Raw genomic sequence first — 18,376 nt, 5'->3', positions numbered from 1 at the left:
GAGGCCCCTTAAAAAAAAATTTTTTCCCCCCCCCCTTTTTTTTTGCCCCCCCCCCCCCCCCTCCCTCGACACACACACAAGCTCAGGAAGATCCCTTATTGATTTTCACTGCTCACATATTTTTAGTGCAGAGGAAAGAAATTAACATTCCATGAAGTGCTAAACAAAACAGAAATGGGGGTCTCCCAATTGGATGCCTTCGTGCCACATAGCTTGAGATGTTACGTAAAGCTTAAGATCCATGTAGCGGTCAGGACCGATCCATCCATCAATGTCTGAAGTCACATGGGCAACAGGTGGAGGAGGGATGCTAAGGTGTCGCTCTCCCGAGCAACACTCACCAGCTGTTTCTGTGGGATCCCAAGGCATGCCCAGGCCAAAAGGGGCATACAGTCCTTTCAGCAGGTTCTGCCTCTGCCCAGGGGCTTCACCTGCTGGGGTCCAACCCCAAAACCTCAAACATCCAACCCCAAAACCTCCTCGGCTGACTCGAGCCGAGGACCGGCTGCTCTTCTTCAATCTCTGTATTAGGCAAACTCATTCTGGTTACTTGGCATTCTGCTTACCGCTCCAATGCAGGCTGAAAGCCATGCATGACTTGAAGATCCAGGCATAAATAAATCATCCGCAAACCATTGGGACGTGAGCCTGAGGTTCCCAGGCCAGACCGCCTTTTCAACTAATACCTCTTGAGGTCCTGCCCATGAAAACCACAAACAACATAAGCCACGTGCGGCAGATCTGGTTGAGTCTAACACCTCAGGGAACAAGAGCAACTTCATGCTAAGATGGTAGACGCTCCTTTTACTTTGAATTCATACAGCCAATATTATCAACCCCCAGTTCCCTCAAAAATATCTGAGGGGACACATTTGTGAGCTGCCTCCAGATGTTTAAAACACATGCAAACGTACTTGACCCCCTTCGGAAATGAACCCAAGGTTTCATAATCTGGAGGCCCCTCCGTTTTACTTCCATGGTTACAGTAAACTTTGGACTAAAAATCCAGGCTGATCCATCAATCAAAACTACCTAAATAATCTTTTATCATCCGTTTTCAAAAGTGTGAAGCGAAGGACGTATCGTTGATCTCTGTTTGTGTATTTGTTTTTTTGCAGGCTTGTCAGGGAACATCTCGGAGAGCAGGAAGTGGCGATTTCCTTGACTATTGAGTCTTTGGAGGAGGAGGATTTAGGAAATTATTCCTGTCACGTGGAAAATAGTCACGGCCATATCAACGCCACCATTCAGATCTTCAGGCGGGGTAAGAACTACTGGCTATTTCCCATTTTAAATTAAAAAACTAATATCTTTCTAATTTTTTTTCCCTCAAACAATTCTGCTTTTTTTTGCTCACAGTCTCACTGCACCAGATATTTTGCATCAACTCTCTTTAAGCTGAATCATAAATAAAATAATCAAAGGCGGCTGCATCATTTCATCAAACATTTTCTCCTTTTTTTTTTTTTTTTCCGTCGGTTTGTGTATATTTACCCAAACTTCATGATTGCGTTTGGTACTGTCTTATCTTCTGTGTTTGCACCAGCAGCTTTGTAGCTATTTTGGCTCTCTTGCATGACTTGTCTGAAGCTGTTTTCATGCTCTAGCTGTCACCCCACAAGAGAGGTAATTTGATGGCTGTTTAAACAGCAAATTGGTCTGCAGCTTTTCCCAACAGGCCAATACATCCAGCATACAATTACATTTTAAGTCTTTATACGTCTGATTCCCCGCTTTAATCTCTTTCTCTGTGATCATCCTTTGTAGACGGCCCAGTTTCGTTTGAGTGGTCTTTGCGGACCGCAGATGGCTTCGTTTAACTCTCTTTGCGAAAGGAGAGGGATGCAAAGTCGAGCTTTCTCCGTCTCTCTCATCCAGATCTTGATGTTTATTTCATGGTTGTTGTTTTTTTTTGTTGTTTTTTTGTTTTCTCAAAGAGCATATCACTTACAAGCCCTGCGGCAGGTCTAACGACACTGCGGGCTGCCTTTCCGTGTATCTCCAAAGGATTTGATGGCGAGTGTCGGTCAGTGGGACTTTAACAAATCCAGGAGAGAAGATAATTGGTGGTAATCAGCCAGATGTTTTACAATTATGGGAGAAGACAATGGAATGCACATTTGAACACATTTCCAACAACAATACTTTTGCTTTTCAAATGTAAAGTTCCAAGAAATATGGAAAATATCGTCACATAGAAGTAGCTAAATATACTTTCACTGGATTTACTTTTTAACCAAAGGAGTGTGTATAGGGCTGTTGAACACAATGGTGCACCTATTGCACCCATGGTAAATATGGGTAAGAAGCTTTTCACAGTATTGTGCAAATGTTTGGAAAATCTAATCTTTAATTTTAACAAAGTTTTTTCCGATACAAAATTGCTGGTTCTCCACTTATTAAATCACCTTTAATAAATATTTTTATTTTCAACTGGATCAGGGGGGGGAATATGACACGACTCCACGACTTTTCTTACTTTTCCACTCTTCAAAATGGAAAGCACAAGAGAATATGCCTTTAAAAAAAGGCAAATATTCATCTCAAAAAGTCAGGATGGAGCTCAAAGTAAACTTTTTATGTAATATCTATTTTGCGTTCAGAGCAGTAGTTTTTAAAAGGTACATAAACTCTTGTACTGCCTTTTTCCACAAACACCAGGTCAAACTGTGAGTCTGCTGAACTCATCATAGGAACTACTTCTCAGTCCAAAACTCCCACGAACGGATGTAAACAATAAAATAAAACGTTGCTGTGATGATGTGCTGAAAGCGGCGAGTCGGGAAGAGTAGGAGCTTCTTAAAGAGACAGAGGTCAATTTCAAAGCATCAAATTGCAGTTAAATTTCTTTTTTAGGTCATGTTTATACATACAACATTTTTATAACAACTTGAAGTAGCATACTTATTTGACTGTTTTAGAAAATGGCTCTATGTGCCTAGAAAATACATAACACTGCAGCTTCAAAGCAACTTTGTGACAAATAATGAGAATCCACATTTATTTTGACGCCATAGAAAGTGAGTAAAATGGTGAGCTTGCTTTTGGAGAACTTCCCTAAAAAGGTGCCTTATTAGAGTCACCAAGTCTCCATTACAATTAGACGTTTTCTACGTGCCAACTTGTCGTTTGGGTGCTAAACTAGAAAAAACCGATTCTCTGTCCAACATGACGAACATTTGGATTTTGCTCAAACTATTTGGACTTCAAGTGGAAATCTACGCTTCAGTCAGATCAGACTAAACACTTCAAGAGGGTCTAGCATGAAACAAACAATGAATCATTGGCAAACGACCCCACACCTTACGCCATTGAGGTTGGTAAAGATAAATATCTGATACTCTTTTGTTACCCAAAATCCTTGCAACCTGACCTTGGTGAAAGTGTTAAAATAAAAGGAATTTTTCATACAAAAATCTGTAAATCTCTTAGTAAACTGAAGATATAGCAAATAAATAGCAGATTGATGATCCAAAACATATGCCCAAAGCAACATGGAAATGGTTTATCACGTACAAAATCGACCGTCTGTTATTTTTGTGTCAGTCTCACAAATGCATCCTGCAGAACACCTGTGGGCTGAACATGTTATCAACAGCAGCGGTTTAATAAATCTGGCAGGAGACATTTTGTGTAAACCATTTGCTCATTCCCTTGCTGCAGAAATGAAGGAAACATAAAGGTGCGTTTTATTTTCAGTTTATCAGTGACATTTTGCCACAGCATTATTGGATGTATTTATTTTAAGGGTTGCAAGGGGTGCCAATAAGTGATTGATGCATGAAATTAATTGGTAAGACCTCGCTAACCACGTTTTTTATACTAATTTTAAGACTGGCAGAACTGTAAAATATAACGTATCTCAAATTAAAACATGGAATAATGAATGTATTTAAATTCTTGAAATAATATTGTCCAGATAAACGTTGGGTTTAGATGATTTTAAACAAAACGCAAACGCCTAACTGAGGGCAGACGAGATTTAACGTAAAATCTCTTTGCTTCGCAATGTTTCTATTGCAGCACGAGAAGATGTGTGTCTTTGCTCTGTCTGACAAAATAGAGAGAGCATTGCAGCTGGCATGGCAGCCACGCATTGTTAAAGCCCACAGTGTGACAGAGATAAAAGGTGAACGTGTTCTAGCTGAGCCAACCAGGTAAATGCTGCTTTAATACACATCATAACTCATCCCCAAGCCAGGTCTCGGGGGAGACATGGAGGCGATAATAGAGAAGAGAAATGAACTGAAAAGGGAAGGAAAAACGGCAGCAAACGCAGATGGAGAGGCGACTGACGGCAAGATGAGAAATCTGAAACCCGTTGTTTTGAAAATGCCGCCATCCATGTCCGGGATTGTTGCAGTCCCACTACGGATGATGGCAAGAGTGCAGAGCTGTGTCATTGCTGTGCCATGAAAAGGAAATGAAGCCCATTTCTCATTAGATTTTCTCTTTTTTTTTCTGCAATGTGCTCTCTCATTTTTCTCAAACTCGTTATGAGCCCTGTGTCTTTGAAGATTGATTCTGCTTTGTTCTGAGCTGAGCTCCGAATCTTCTGCGGCTTGTCCGGCTTTTTTGTGCCAAATGTAAATGTGCCCTCTAACCGCCTCGAATCCCCCGACTTCAACAGCTCAACACCGAACAAAAAGGGAGACGGGGCCCCGGCTCCAATTTGGTGCAGAGACGATACGCCAACACGCAAAACTGTGAAAGGAGCTGAAGCTGAGCCTGTGTCAGCAGTTTTTCCTCATATTTTCGGTCTGTGTTTCTTGTCCTCAGCAGAGCTCATGTACACGGTGGAGCTGGCAGGAGGGCTGGGAGCGATTCTGCTGCTTCTCATTTTCCTCATCTCCCTGCACAAATGCTACAAGATTGAGCTGATGCTCTTCTATAGGAGGCACTTCGGCAGCGAGGATGTGGATGGAGGTAAGGACAACCCAGCTCATCTGAAAAAACAAAACATCTGCTCAAGATTTCCCTTCATATATATATATATATATATATATATATATATATATATTTTTTATTCAGTTGTACTTGAACTGACTCCACGGCAGATTTTTTTAAATCCTTCCTCTACTTTTTCCTAAGTGGCCAGGGACTACTGCTACCACGGCTCCATTGGGGGAAAGACGGGGAAGGATTTTCAATTTGTTGCCCATTTAAAAATAGATCAGTCTCAATATGTCAGAGAAGGATCCTCGCGCCGCACCAACGAAGGCCATGTAGCACCACATGGGGACCGGACAGGCTAGAAACGACCTCCCTGAGTGACAAATAGGAGCCAGAACTGGCCCGAAATTGTGGAGCAGCGGCTTGTTTTCTTTGCACAACATAGTTAACTTTTCCTTCAGCGAAAGAGTTGTCTGTTTATGTCCCAGTATCTCTCCCTCTTTCTCTCTGTGTCCTTAAAAATTCTGGAAACAAGAAACTCGCTGCTTTTTTTTTGCCCCCTCCACATACATGAATTATCTATTACAGGCAGTTTTGTTGACTCAAACTTCTACATGATTAAGTCACACTGTCAGGGACAGCTGATACAAGCGGTTTTGATTCCTCCAGCTTTGCTCGGTGGTTAATTTGAGACGTCTGTTGCTAATTTGAAGGCAGTGTTTGAAGTTCGGATCCAATCGAGCGCGGGCCTGGCCCTTTCCAGGGAGTCTCAAAGCTGCGCCTGCTTCTCCAAAGAGTTTTTTTTTTTTTTTTTTTTTTTTTTAAAAAACCCCCCTTTCCTTTTTGGCTGTCCCACATTCACGTTCTACAGAGAATAATGACTAGCACTCACTGAACATGTCGCCACCACTGTGCTTCTTTTATTCTATTTTCTGCCTTTTCAGTTCTTCTCACTGTCTTCTGAGAAATCATTTTGAGGTGTGTAGCAGTGCATTGCTTGAGTCTTGATTTGGTCGTGTTTATATCTAACCCATTTTTGTTTTTTTTGTTTTTTTTTCCGAAGCGCACTTCATGGCCTAATGGATGTGACGCCACTGGGAATCAGTGTTTGTACTCCGTTGTTTACGACGAGCCCTTCTGTTCCAAATAAAACTGCTGAGCAGAAAATAGTTAGGTGTTATTTTGGAGAAGTGTCGCTCCAGTTCAAAATCCACTTAGTCCAGTGTGAGGAGACTTGACTTTACTATCAGAAAGTTTTAGCCTCACACACTTTAGTTAAAATTAAGATCACAAACCAGAAAATCTGTTGTGATTAAATGGATAACTTTTATTTAGAAAGTAAAATGCTTGCAGCTCATCCTGAACAGGACATGTTGCTGGAGCGAGATATTATATCTCATTCCTGGTTAAATAAAATAAAGTTGTTTGCTGACATTTCGACCACAGCTTTAAAGCAGAGTCAAACCTAAAAGAGTTTAAAAAAATAAATAAAATTGAAATCCCTCTTTGTGTGCTTTCAGATTTTCTAATTTGATAAACAGCGTTTTTGGGTTGTTTTTTTTTTTAAATGATTTTCTCTTCATTATTGAACTAATCAAAATCAGATTCATCAGTGTAGGTATTTTTTACACGGCACTAATTCACAGCAAATGAGACGCTTTATCAGAGAAACGTCTCTAAATTACATGCAGACGTACAGAATCAATTTCATCCAATCATGAAGTTGCGCAATCAGAGCGCAAATTCAGTTATTTGCGCTCTGATTTGATTAAAGTTAAATTAAATCTCAATGTAGACACCAGTGTTGTCAATACATCAACAGCAGCAGAACCTTAGTAATATAACTTGAAAAATGTTTTGTTTGTGTTCATAAGTGTTTATATACGAGTTCTTTGATCGGATGCAGGTGGATAAAAAAATAATAATAATTTAGCACATTTTTTTCTAACTCTTCCTTTCAATGAAAGCGATTAATAAGATGTTACTGCAAATAGGCTATTGCAAATAAAAAAAAATTAAATAATAGCCCAGAATTTACTGATACATTATTTTTACACTTAAGCAAAAACTTATACAAAATAAGGTCAACGCTTCACCTAAAAATACAGCAAACAAAAACTTCTCTACCATCAAATTCGACGCCAAGATTCACATCATAATCATCAAAAAAAAAAAAGACAAACTACATTTTGTGCATACATACAGCAACCTCCACTCCGTTTTTTTATTTTATTTTTTTACATATCTTTGAAAGTATTAATGTTTCAGACAACATTATGATTCACAGTAAGAGCAGGAAACAGGTGGAGGAGAGGCTTAAGAGATGGAGGTGTGCAGTGAAGTGAAGAGGAATTAAAGTCTGTAGAAGGATGGAAGATTATAATATTCTGGGCAAGAAAGGTGGAATGAAGCTGCAAGATGTAGGGATTAAATACTCGGGTTCAATCCTCCAAAGCCGCAGACACACGAGCGGCGTGAAAGAGACGAGTGTGTGGGCCGCTTGTGATGGAACGATAACTGCAAGTGAAAGGAACGGGTTGCAGCTTGGTAGTTGGATCTACTATGATGTACAATTCAGAGACAAAATGAATATGTAAGGGTGACGTCTCAAGACTGACAGACTTGGACGGCAAGGCAGAAAAGTGGGGAAAGGAGAGTCTATTCTGGAAGGAGGAGGGAAAACCCACAGTGGAGTTTTATGGATGGAGTGAGAAAAGAAAGTGGTGATTAAGATGAAATGAGATGAGACAGACGATGATGTCCTCTAAACATTTGTGACACTGATTAAGCGTTGAAGTAAATCAAAGAAAAATGCCACTTTTGCAGCTTCTCTACAGCCTGATTAGTTAAATATTAAGAATTTGATTGACAAGTTGGCTGAGATTTGAAAGTTTGCACCAAGTTACAGGTCATTAGTATTTCCATATGAAAAAAATTCACATTGTCAGTTTAACATGTATGCAGCAACATCTTTTCAAAGAATTAGCATAAGAACATATTCATACCAAACAGGATGTAAATACCAGCTGCTTAGGCGAGGACTTTGTAAGTGACCTGTTCCAATTTTATTCCTGGCATAATTTATTTCTTTTCATATTTTCTGATAAATGCAGTGGGGGGGGGAGCAATACCTCCATATTTGTGAGTCAGAATCAAGACGATCTTATATTTCGCTCTGTAGACAGCTGCAGCTTTGGCCTGTTTTAATGTGAAACTCCAATGAGATGAGCCAAAGCACTCAAACTCTGAGAAAGAACATGTCGGCAATTTAAACTATTCTAAAGGTCAGACATTTTTAATAAACGCATTCCCTCCAAATGTCTGCACGTTTCCACCGAATGCTTGTGAACGTTCGCGTTAAATGACTCCAACCGTGAGCTGTCTGCTCCACATTCTCCACAAATCGCTGTCTGTTTCTCTCGCTTTCTCAGAGAACAAAGACTACGATGCATATCTTTCATACACCAAAGTGGACCCTGACCAGTGGAGTCAGGAGACCAGGGAGGAGGAGCGCTTCGCCTTGGAAATACTGCCAGACGTGCTGGAAAAACATTACGGCTACAAGCTCTTCATCCCTGATCGAGACCTCATTCCAACAGGCAGTAAGCGCTCTGGCTGTGTGTGTGTGTGTGTGTGTGCGCGCTCACATGTTGACAGTGGGGTGAAAGCTTGCAGTTGCGTGTGCAGAACATTGGCTTTTGCTGCATATATGATGTTGTTGTTGTTTAGCACATTGCTTTGCGCTTTGTCTTGGTCTACGCTTGTTTTGTGCTCGTCTTCAATGTTCTTCACCGTCTCGTGTTGTGAGCTGTTAAGACAAATTTAAACTAAGCTGTCACAACCGCACCACTTAGCCGTAACATTATGACCACTCAGCATTTAAAGCTACCGTTTCCATTTGAGCAGAACCTCTAAAAATGTGCAGATATGTGACAACATTCTGCTACGAAGACCCAAATGTGGTGGATTGAGAGGACAACAAACTGACTGGAGGACTGACCCGATCCTCTGGTCTTTCACTCTTCATTTCCTTCTCCTGACTTTTCAGTTCATATTTGCTTCAAGTAGACAATAATGGTTTACTCTGGGTCACAAAACAGCACTGGTCAGATGCTCTCTGCCCAGACTGTAGGTTGCATAAATACCCACAAATATCTGCAGATCTTTTCCTGGTAACACACATAATACCTGAGTTAAAGAAAAACAAATCATTCAGACTCTCCTTGTGAATGAAATGGAGTTGCAAACTTTGGCTTACCCCTGTTTAGCAGATTAATATTTATTAATTCAGGTCCTGTTAACCCTTTAGAGAAGACCTACACTGTCAACTTTGGTCATTCGTGACCTTTAAACTACTGAGTAAGTCTTTACCACTACCGACTACATCTCATATTTTTTCCTAAACGGTGTTGATGAAGTTTCCAGTGTACGCTCTTCTAACACGTCTACTTACAGGTCAAAAACTTTTTTTTGTTTGTTTGTTTCCATGCTTGTCCTGCCCACAGCCAGATAATCAGTTTTAGCTGTTCAGTGGTCATAAGATTATGGCTAATCTCAGTTAATTGTACATTATTATTTCAAATATCTCAAATATTTAGTTCGAAACTCTCCGCAAGAATCTTTTTTTTTTTTTTTTTTTCTTGCATCGTACCAAATCTCTTTGGACTGAAGCTGTAGATCACAGCTCTCCTCCGTGGCTCTTCCCTAACCGGCTACTACTGAAGGGGGGAATACAGTATGCAGCGAGCACTCGACGCTGACATATTGAGCAAATTCATCGTCCCCTTTGGTTTCCATCCATGCAGCAATAAATCCAGGAAAATTCCGTGTGAACATACTCTCATGCCCGCCAACTCGTGCCTGCTTAGCAGTCCGTTTGTGCCAGTGGTACACAGTGTGCTCTACTTTGTAGCGATGCTGCGTGTTTGTACTGTGGGCTTCATGTGGAACAGATGAAACGCAAACACACGTCCTACTTGGTCCAGAAAGAATTAAACATCAGTGGGAAGTGTGGGGAGGCTCTGAGCCGCGCCGAGCCGGGGCCGCCTCTATCCTTTAATCAAAAGAAATTGCTTCCAGCATCAGAGCCAAACAGAATCGCTGCAGATGAATGTACAATCAGGGGGAAACATGCTATGTGATTAATTACATGTGAAGTAAAAAGATGGGCGTGAGGAAGCGCTGCTTACACTTTTTTGCAGCCGTGTTGAGCAGTGTTGTGTGTCTTGTGTCTGCATTGTGTACTGCCTGTGACCTGAATGTTAAAATGTCTATGTTTAGGTCTCACCAATGAGCATTACCAGGATGACACGCGACTTTTTGGAGGTACTCGCCCTCAATCTTTTCCTCTTGCATTTAGCTGCTTTCATTTACCCGCACCTTTGGATGCTGCGCTGCAATGCAACGTTAGACATTGATGCTAAATATAACACACCTGAAAAGGTTAATGTAACACATGTTATCCTATATTGTGTCAGTAAAAATATGTATTCTCTGTATACTCTATGGTCAAAAATGGTTTCATGTTTTTTTGTCCCTTTTGAGTCAACTGATGGTACTTACTACGGAAAGGTTCATTTGTTTCAGTAACTCTGTTAAAAAATGAAACTCATATGTTATATAGATTCACGACAGAGTGATATAACTGAGGAAACCCCCCCCCACAAAATTTATTTTCTCAAAACAGCAGAATAGTATATAAAATCAAAACAAAAACCAGTTTTAAAGCAGTCATGTCACGGCCACGTCAACATGTTAGGTTTTCCAGCAGATGGCCGCCGACACCCTGCACAAGGAGGCAAAGCTTCAAACAATAATTGCTGAACAAGCTCGATTTTTTTATTTATTTATTTATTTTTTAAACAGGAAAGCTGATTGGAAGGAAAAAAAAACGCATTGCACAAAAAGGTGCACAAACAACAGGGAAAACTCCAGCTTTCAGTGGATTATGAAGCAAAGCAAGACTTTAGGGGAGACTCGCACGTCTGCGATCTGCAGCTGGACTCAGAGCTTTAAAGAAAGAAAGCACACAGGCGTAACGCGGACGCCGCAGCTGTCGCAGTTCCTCGTGCGGAGTCGCTCCTGAACCAGAGCATCAGAGTCGCCGTGGCCTGAACTAAACGGAAACAGAACTGGGCCGTTGCATGTCATTTGTAAATCAAGATCCCAGGGTCCGGAGGACGAGCGGAGAGACTCAGAATCCGAGTCGCTCGCAGGTCCACAGCTGGTGGTGATTTGTGGAACTATGTCCTTTATCAGAGCAGCCATCTGTTAGGCAGTTTCAGAGCGATGTGTGCCTCCCCTCTGCTGACAAGCTTTATGGGAGAAGGTGATTTCATTTTCCAGCAGGACTTGGCACCTGTCCACACCGCCAAAAGTACCAATACTTGGTTTTATTACCATAGCTCTGTGCTTGATTGGCCAACAAATTTTCCCGACCTGAACCGCGTGAAGAATCTGTCAAATACCGTCGGGAGGAAGGTGAGAGACGAGCTGCTCTCGAAGGAACGTGGGCAGAAGCTGAATTTTACGTTTTTATTAGCCGTGAAATGCAATCATTAAGTAAAACTACATAAAAAAACAGACTTAAAATATAAGACTAATAAATAAACAGTACTATATGAGTTTTACTTGTTGAATTGAATTACTGAAAAAAATAAACTTTTTGTTTATATGCTGATTAACGGAGATGCACTCGTTACAAATCAAAATCCAAAAATCAGTCCTTCCTCAGTTTGTTTCCAATAAAACATGTAATTTGCACCAGTATTCAGCTCTGAACCTTTTGCATCTCACGTCTTCAATTAAAGCTCGCATGAGCCAAGCCGAGTTTAGCGCACATAACTAGATGGAAGTCAGGTTTCTAAAACAAACTCTGGCAGCTAAATGAGATTCTGAGAGTGAAAACTAAGCCATTAGATGGAGAGAAGTTCCATTAGGCTCGGGAGGCAGAATTATGTCCAAGACAAAACCTTTAGGAAGGATAATGTCGTTTAAAATGCCCGAAAGACTCACTCTTGGTAACATAAAAGACCTTTAGAAACGGCCGAGGGCTCCTCTACATTTGTCTGACCAGTCAAACTGAGCAGACGGGGGCGATGGGCTTCGTTCAGACCATTAACCAGCGAGCCAAACTTTGGAAAAGAGAAACGAAGGAGAAATGTAGTGACAGAACCGGCTTTACTACAGAACGTCTGTGCAGTTCTCACATGTGATCAGCCAATTAGAAAACCTAAACGGAAAACAAAAAAAGAAAAAGGAAATAATCTGTCCGTTTTTAATGAGTTGTGAATGAAATATCTGACACCATCCCTGCTGACGAGCGTGTCGGAGGTGTCGGGATATTTTTCAGCAGCGGCATCTGAGAGAGGAGTCGGAAGTCGTACAGGAAACTGGAAGAACCTTCACTGAAACTCAGCTGAAGTCCTGCACAGACCTAGTTGAAATCTAAATCTATAAATATTATAGGCGTCTCCTGTCAGACTCTGTGCCTTAATGTGCCTGAGCCTAAACATTTCTGCCAGGAAAACTGAAATAAACTTTCAGAGAAAATGTCTTAATTTTGAGAGATCATTCCTTGAAGACTGAAAGCGTCTACTGCTGGATTCGTCCCCTTTTTCACGTTTACATTACACTCATTTCAGCTTCAACTGAAACACATTTTCAGGGTGGAGTTAATTTACCTTTAGCGACAGTATTTAGTGCAAACTTTTATTTCTGATTTGTTTTCTTCTTGCCCACTCAGGGTCAACATTATACAGACACTCTCAAATATAAACATGCACCCATGTCAGTAGATATCCAAAAATCCTAAGACTTTTTAAGCATCTTGTGGCACATTAATTGGCTGCATATTTTTGTAACCTCTAAAAGCTCTGATATAACTCTCAATGACTGTTTTATGTGCTGTTCTTGGGCACAGGCCTGATTTTTAATTGTGTTCTGCTAATTTTCAAATGGTTTGCAGTCTGAGCCATCCAGACTACCGTATTCATTTCAGAGCCAGTGTTGATGGATGTTGTGGATCATCGTCCAGTCGTGCCCAAGTCTCGACCGTCTACCAGTTGGTTTGTGTGTGGATGTAGTTCTTCCTGATCTACTTTGAACCAGGCAGTGGAGCAGCCTTACAGCATCACGCTTTAATGTTTAAGCTGTCACTGCCTGAACATATTTAATTGTTTTTGTCAAAGCTGTCACATTGATTTTTTTTTTTTATTTGAATATGGCACATACTATTGATATAAAATGAGATATGTAGTTTCCAAATTGGGGTTAGGACGGCATATTTTGGCAGAATTTTGACCACCAGATGTTCTTCAAAAATAATCCTTGGTATGTGTTGAATGTGTATCAAAAGGGAATTAGTGGTGCGCGATACGTCCCACTAAACAAGGCGGTGTGTCCGTTTTACCTCAAACAACTCATGTTTGAGGTGACAATAATCCTCAAGGGTTTTACAGATGATTTAGTTTTCTTAACTTTGAAACCCGTCTTGACTTTTCCAGTCTCTGTTTCTGATTTCATTGATAAGGCAGACTTACACTCGGGTTTTCAAATAATGTGTCAAAAGCCCACACCTCATCCTGAATTAAATGTTATGGGCTTTATATGCCTAAAAGCTCAGCCTGTGCCAGAAAAACAAACCAGATAACATAAACAACCGATTCTATCAAGAAGATTGATGAAAAGTTCAACCACAATTGTGCTGTAAGCTCCTTAATAGTTTCAAAAAGTGAGTGATCAGGGTGCAATTTGAAAAGGTTCATTAACCAAATATAAGTGGAGGGTTTTTTTTATCTATACATTTGAGCCAGTCTGTATAATTTTAAGCCTTTGTGGATGAGATAAAAACTTAACTTTTGCACCATAAGAAAATCTTTTTGAAAAAATGTTTTGGAGATTCATGTGTGTTGCTTGTTTGTCAGTCTAATAGTAGGAATTGGAGTAAAGATTAAATTAGACTGAACAGGCAAAACGGGTCAGCTGTCATCGTCTCGTCTTTGTTGTATGTTCACCCATCACTAAGTTATGCGGTTCTGGACTCTAGATTTGAAAGGATGAACTCTTAAAGCATCTTTTCTTTTCTTTGAAATTTCTGCTCTCACTCGCCTTTCCCTCTTGTTCCATGCAGCGTACATAGAGGATGTTGCGCGTTGCGTAGACCAGAGCAAGCGCCTCATTATAGTCATGACGCCCAACTACGTGGTGCGGCGAGGCTGGAGCATCTTCGAGCTGGAGACTCGACTGCGCAACATGCTGGTGAGCGGCGAGATCAAAGTCATCCTGATCGAGTGCGCCGAGCTGCGCGGCATCATGAACTACCAGGAGGTGGAGGCCCTCAAACACACCATCAAAACCCTCACCGTCATCAAGTGGCGGGGCCCCAAAAGCAACAAGCTCAACTCAAAGTTCTGGAAGCAGCTGCAGTACGAGATGCCCTTCAGGCGCACGGAGCCCATGCTCACGCACGAGCCGGCGCTGGACGTCAGCGAGCAGGGTCCCTTCGGGGAGCTGCAGACCGTCTCGGCCATCTCCATGGCGGCGGCCACTTCCACGGCCATGGCCACCGCCCATCCGGAGCTGCGCTCCTCGTTCCACAACACCTACCACACCACCATGAGGCAGAAACACTACTACCGCAGCTACGAGTACGACATACCCCCGGGGGGCACCCTGCCAGCTCTCTCGACTCTGGGGAACCAGCACACCTACTGCAACATCCCGTTGACACTGCTGAACGGGCAGAGGCCTCCGGGGAAGAGCCGAGAGCACAGCCTGGAAGAGGCTCACGCCAACAACGCCATGCTCCCGCTGCTGCCGAGAGAAACCAGCATCTCCAGTGTCATCTGGTAGTGACGAGCGGTCTCGACGTCGGCCTCGGGAAGAACTGAGGTCAGGGTCGGAGACGACGAGAACCAAAAGGAGAAGTCGGATCTGTTCGGGTCCGTGCGTCGCCGCTTGATGGGGAAACGCAGGAGGTTGTGAGGGGGATGGTTTCTCCCCTCCCCGTGTTTGAAGAGGACCGGTCTCTTCTAACGAGCGATTTTATTTTCTATGTGGAACTAAAGAAAACATTTTAAAAAAAATATTTTTTTTTTTTTTTTTTTTTTCTAAACGGACAAATAATGTGCAGGAACTCTGCTTTAAGGAAGACAAAACACAATTCCAACATCCTCACAAAAAGAAATGTGCATACATACAAACAAAAACAAAAGGAAAACAGGGTCTGTACATATATTTGCATTTTATTAGTAGCATCAGTGTTTTCCTGTTTTGTTCTTTAGTCTGTTTAATTCAATCATGTCTGTTGCCTTCTCTACTGTAGGACTTTGCTTTAAAAATGTTACACAAAGTTGTATATTTTTTACTCTTTTCAGTTGTTGTTTTTTTTTATATCTTTAACACGCTTGATTGGAAAGCCAGTATGTCACGTACTTGCGCTGTTGTGTTCTTTCTATTTGTTTTATCTTGTTTGTTTGTTTGTTTTTGAATCATTCTGTAGTTTAAGCAAACTTTTTTTTATGAAAGGGGAAAAAAAAAAAACTTTTTGAAAGACCTGGACATCTTCAGGAGATGTGAAGAGCTGAAACCTGTTTTGTTTTTTTTTTGTTTGCCTGTACAAGGTGTATCTATTTTAAAACAGAACTCCTTTGGGGGGGAAAAAAAAAAAAAAAAATCATAGAATATGCAAAAAGACTGAGGAGCTGGCTAGAAACATCCGGCCGCGTGGGGCACAGATGACGGAAGAGGTCGGAGAGAAGCGCCGGTCCCCTCCAATCAGACCGACGGACTGGCAGATCTCTTTCTGACGCTTCGGCGGGTTTTTTTTTCTTTTTTTTTTTTTTCTATCGAAACAAACAGCCTGGCTGTTTTAGACTGATAGAGATATGCCTCACCTTAAAAAGAAAATCTGTAGATTATTTTAAAAAAAAAAAAAAAAAGAAAAGAATTCTATTTTTATAACAGAAAAGAGTTTGCTTGAGAGGTCATACTTATTTGCATTTCACCATCTTCCATGTAGAAAGGGGATCGACGTCTCGGCGTTCTGTTGGTTTCGTACTCTTGTGAAAGTGGTTTCCGACTCGCCGAGAGATGAGGCCGGTGTTCTTGAATCCCACCCGACGAATACGCCCTCTTACTACTCCAGGTTCTAAAGAAACGAGAAAAAAAAGAGAAAAAAACATTTCCAAATGTTTTCGTTTTTGATGCATCGTTTTATTGCCATCTTGGAAAAATTCAGGTTTATTTGGTTCATAGAGATAGTTCACGTTTTAATGAGAGGAAAAAGAAACCAGGTGTGTTTTGAAAGACTTTTTAAATATATTTGAAGGTGTGATTTTTAAGTATGCATAGCAAATAGATATGTATTCTATATATAATATAGATATTTATATAAATATATAAACACAATTTTCACTTGGAAAGAAATGTCTATCTTTATAGAAACACAATCATTATCAGTTGCCCTTACTTTCTCACTGCACATTAAAAGCATTGATTTCCTTTGGATGGTTTCCTTTTGTGTTCAGCTTTAGCTAATTGTTGCCAATAATTCATAACGCCTATAATACCCCATTTTACAAACCTCACAGACGGCGTAAACGTTTTTCCTATAACTTGCTTTCACTTGCTGCGAGCATAGCTGCATTTAAATCAGTGAGGCTGCAGGAAAATGTGCCACATGGATTTGTCATTTCACATCTGTTCCTTCAACTGATCACTTGGCGATTGACGCATCCAACTCAGTATACAAACCAAACATAAGGTCTATACATGTGAGGCAAGGACAAAAAAGGCTTTTTCAAAACTGCAGCTTGTAGACTAACAAAATGGTCTCTGTGCTGATATTTTCCTAAGCCACGATGAGATGCATTAAAATCAGGGATATCATGACCAGAACCATTTGATATTTAGTTATTCAGGCTTTATTGTGAGAGACTGTATTTGCTGTTGCTCCCCGTCTTTGTGTGTTATGTGACATGCTCTCTGCTGCGGAGGAAGGAGAGATGTTCAGAGAGCAGCCAACACATTAGTCACATGAAGTAAATTCTTTAAGAAACATTTATGAAGCAGAAAAACACTATTCTTTACACTATTAATTGTAGCTGCACTGAGATATGCTACAAGCTAAATTACAGGATCGTCACAACATGCTAACGCTAGCTCTAGAAAAATGTTAAGTCTTACCATATTTTCCGCACTATAAGGCGCACCTTCAATGAATGGCCTATTTTAAAACTTTTTTCATATATAAGGCACACCGCATTATAAGGCGCATAGAATAGACGCTACAGTAGAGGCTGGAGTTACGTTATGCATCCACTAGATGGGGCTGCACTAAAGGGAATGTCAACAAACCCGTCCGCCTCCGGTCGGCGAGGAGAGCCTTCCGCGACTGGGCCGGGGCGTGGCCGGACGATGGTCACCTTTCTCAGTTCGCGCACAGCGTGTTTGTGGAGAACGTGGCGCTAAATGACCTGCAGACGACCTGATTCTAGACGGTTGGTAGGTAGATAGGTCAGTCAAACTTTATTAATAAATTACAAACCAGCGTTCTGACAACTATCCCAGCATGCACCGCACGCTTCTTCTTCGGGCGAAAATTAAGTCGGCGGCTGCTTACTGTAGTTGCTAGACCTGTTGTGGCTCAATATTGGTCCATATATAAGGCGCACCGGATTATAAGGCGCACTGTCGGCTTTTGAGGAAATTCAAGGTTTTTAGGTGCGCCTTATAGTGCAGAAGATACAGTACATATTTTTCCCAATGTTATGTTCACACACAATTCCCTGAAACCAAACAAAATAATTTTACAAGGCAAGTTATCAATGTTGGATAAAAACAGAGTTAAAACATTAGCTTAGTGTTAAGCTAGCTGAAAACATTTGTCATCAGAGGAAAAGCAGGAGCTTAATCAAGTCGGATGTCTTTAGAAGGAAGTGACAAAGCTACAAAGATGTAGCTTTATCACACATTTGTGACGATGTTTACAGAACATTGTAATAGCTTTCCTTAACTCTTTGTTGAAGCAACATAGTAAGAGTGTCCTGCAAAAACTCCTTCTGGGACAAAATATCTTTCACTATCAAGACAAGCTGGAGATACTAGAGCATCCTAAACCTCAACAGTGAGTGGTTTAAGTGAGACATGAACACAGTTTTAACCTGAACCATGTAATGCTGATGAAATCTAGTGGATTATTTTACTGCACCTTTGTGGAGTTGTAACGCAGAGCATCAGGCGTGACTTGAATTTTTATCGATTAAAAAAAGAAAGAAGTAAATCCTGATCTGGAAATCCCTCATAAAACATAATTGAATTATATCTCTGAACTAGTTTTTGATCTGCTCTACTGCAGTTTGGTTCAAGGTCACTGTAATGTCTGACCTGCTCTCCTGACAGGTTTGAGTCTCCCCCCCCCCCCCCCCCCCCCCCCCCCCCCCCCCCCCCCCGTCCTTCCCCTTCCCCCCCTTCCCACCTACAC

General features: G+C 41.2%; 1 protein-coding gene across 6 annotated transcripts in view; it reads left to right on the top strand.

The window, feature by feature from the left end:
* Window positions 1-15,244, top strand: part of il1rapl1a (interleukin 1 receptor accessory protein-like 1a) — a 229,033-nt gene extending 213,789 nt beyond the window's left edge. For 3 of the 6 annotated variants that reach the window (XM_015037094.1, XM_015037093.1, XM_015037092.1), the window contains 5 exons: window positions 1,119-1,264; window positions 4,780-4,926; window positions 8,325-8,495; window positions 10,174-10,218; window positions 14,024-15,244. In XM_015037094.1, the coding sequence (XP_014892580.1) occupies window positions 1,119-1,264; window positions 4,780-4,926; window positions 8,325-8,495; window positions 10,174-10,218; window positions 14,024-14,745 (1,231 nt within the window). In that variant the 3' untranslated portion in view covers window positions 14,746-15,244. The remainder of the gene's footprint in view (window positions 1-1,118; window positions 1,265-4,779; window positions 4,927-8,324; window positions 8,496-10,173; window positions 10,219-14,023) is intronic. The other 3 variants (XM_015037095.1, XM_015037097.1, XM_015037096.1) reach the window with 3 other exon arrangements.
* Window positions 15,245-18,376: the final 3,132 nt, after the last annotated feature.

Source organism: Poecilia latipinna, unplaced genomic scaffold (genome assembly GCF_001443285.1).
Source record: "Poecilia latipinna isolate Pla-1442-1.1 unplaced genomic scaffold, P_latipinna-1.0 Scaffold392, whole genome shotgun sequence".
NCBI classification, from domain to species: domain Eukaryota; kingdom Metazoa; phylum Chordata; class Actinopteri; order Cyprinodontiformes; family Poeciliidae; genus Poecilia; species Poecilia latipinna.
The sequence above is the reverse complement of the archived record's forward strand: the minus strand, read 5'-3'. Positions and strand labels throughout refer to the sequence as shown.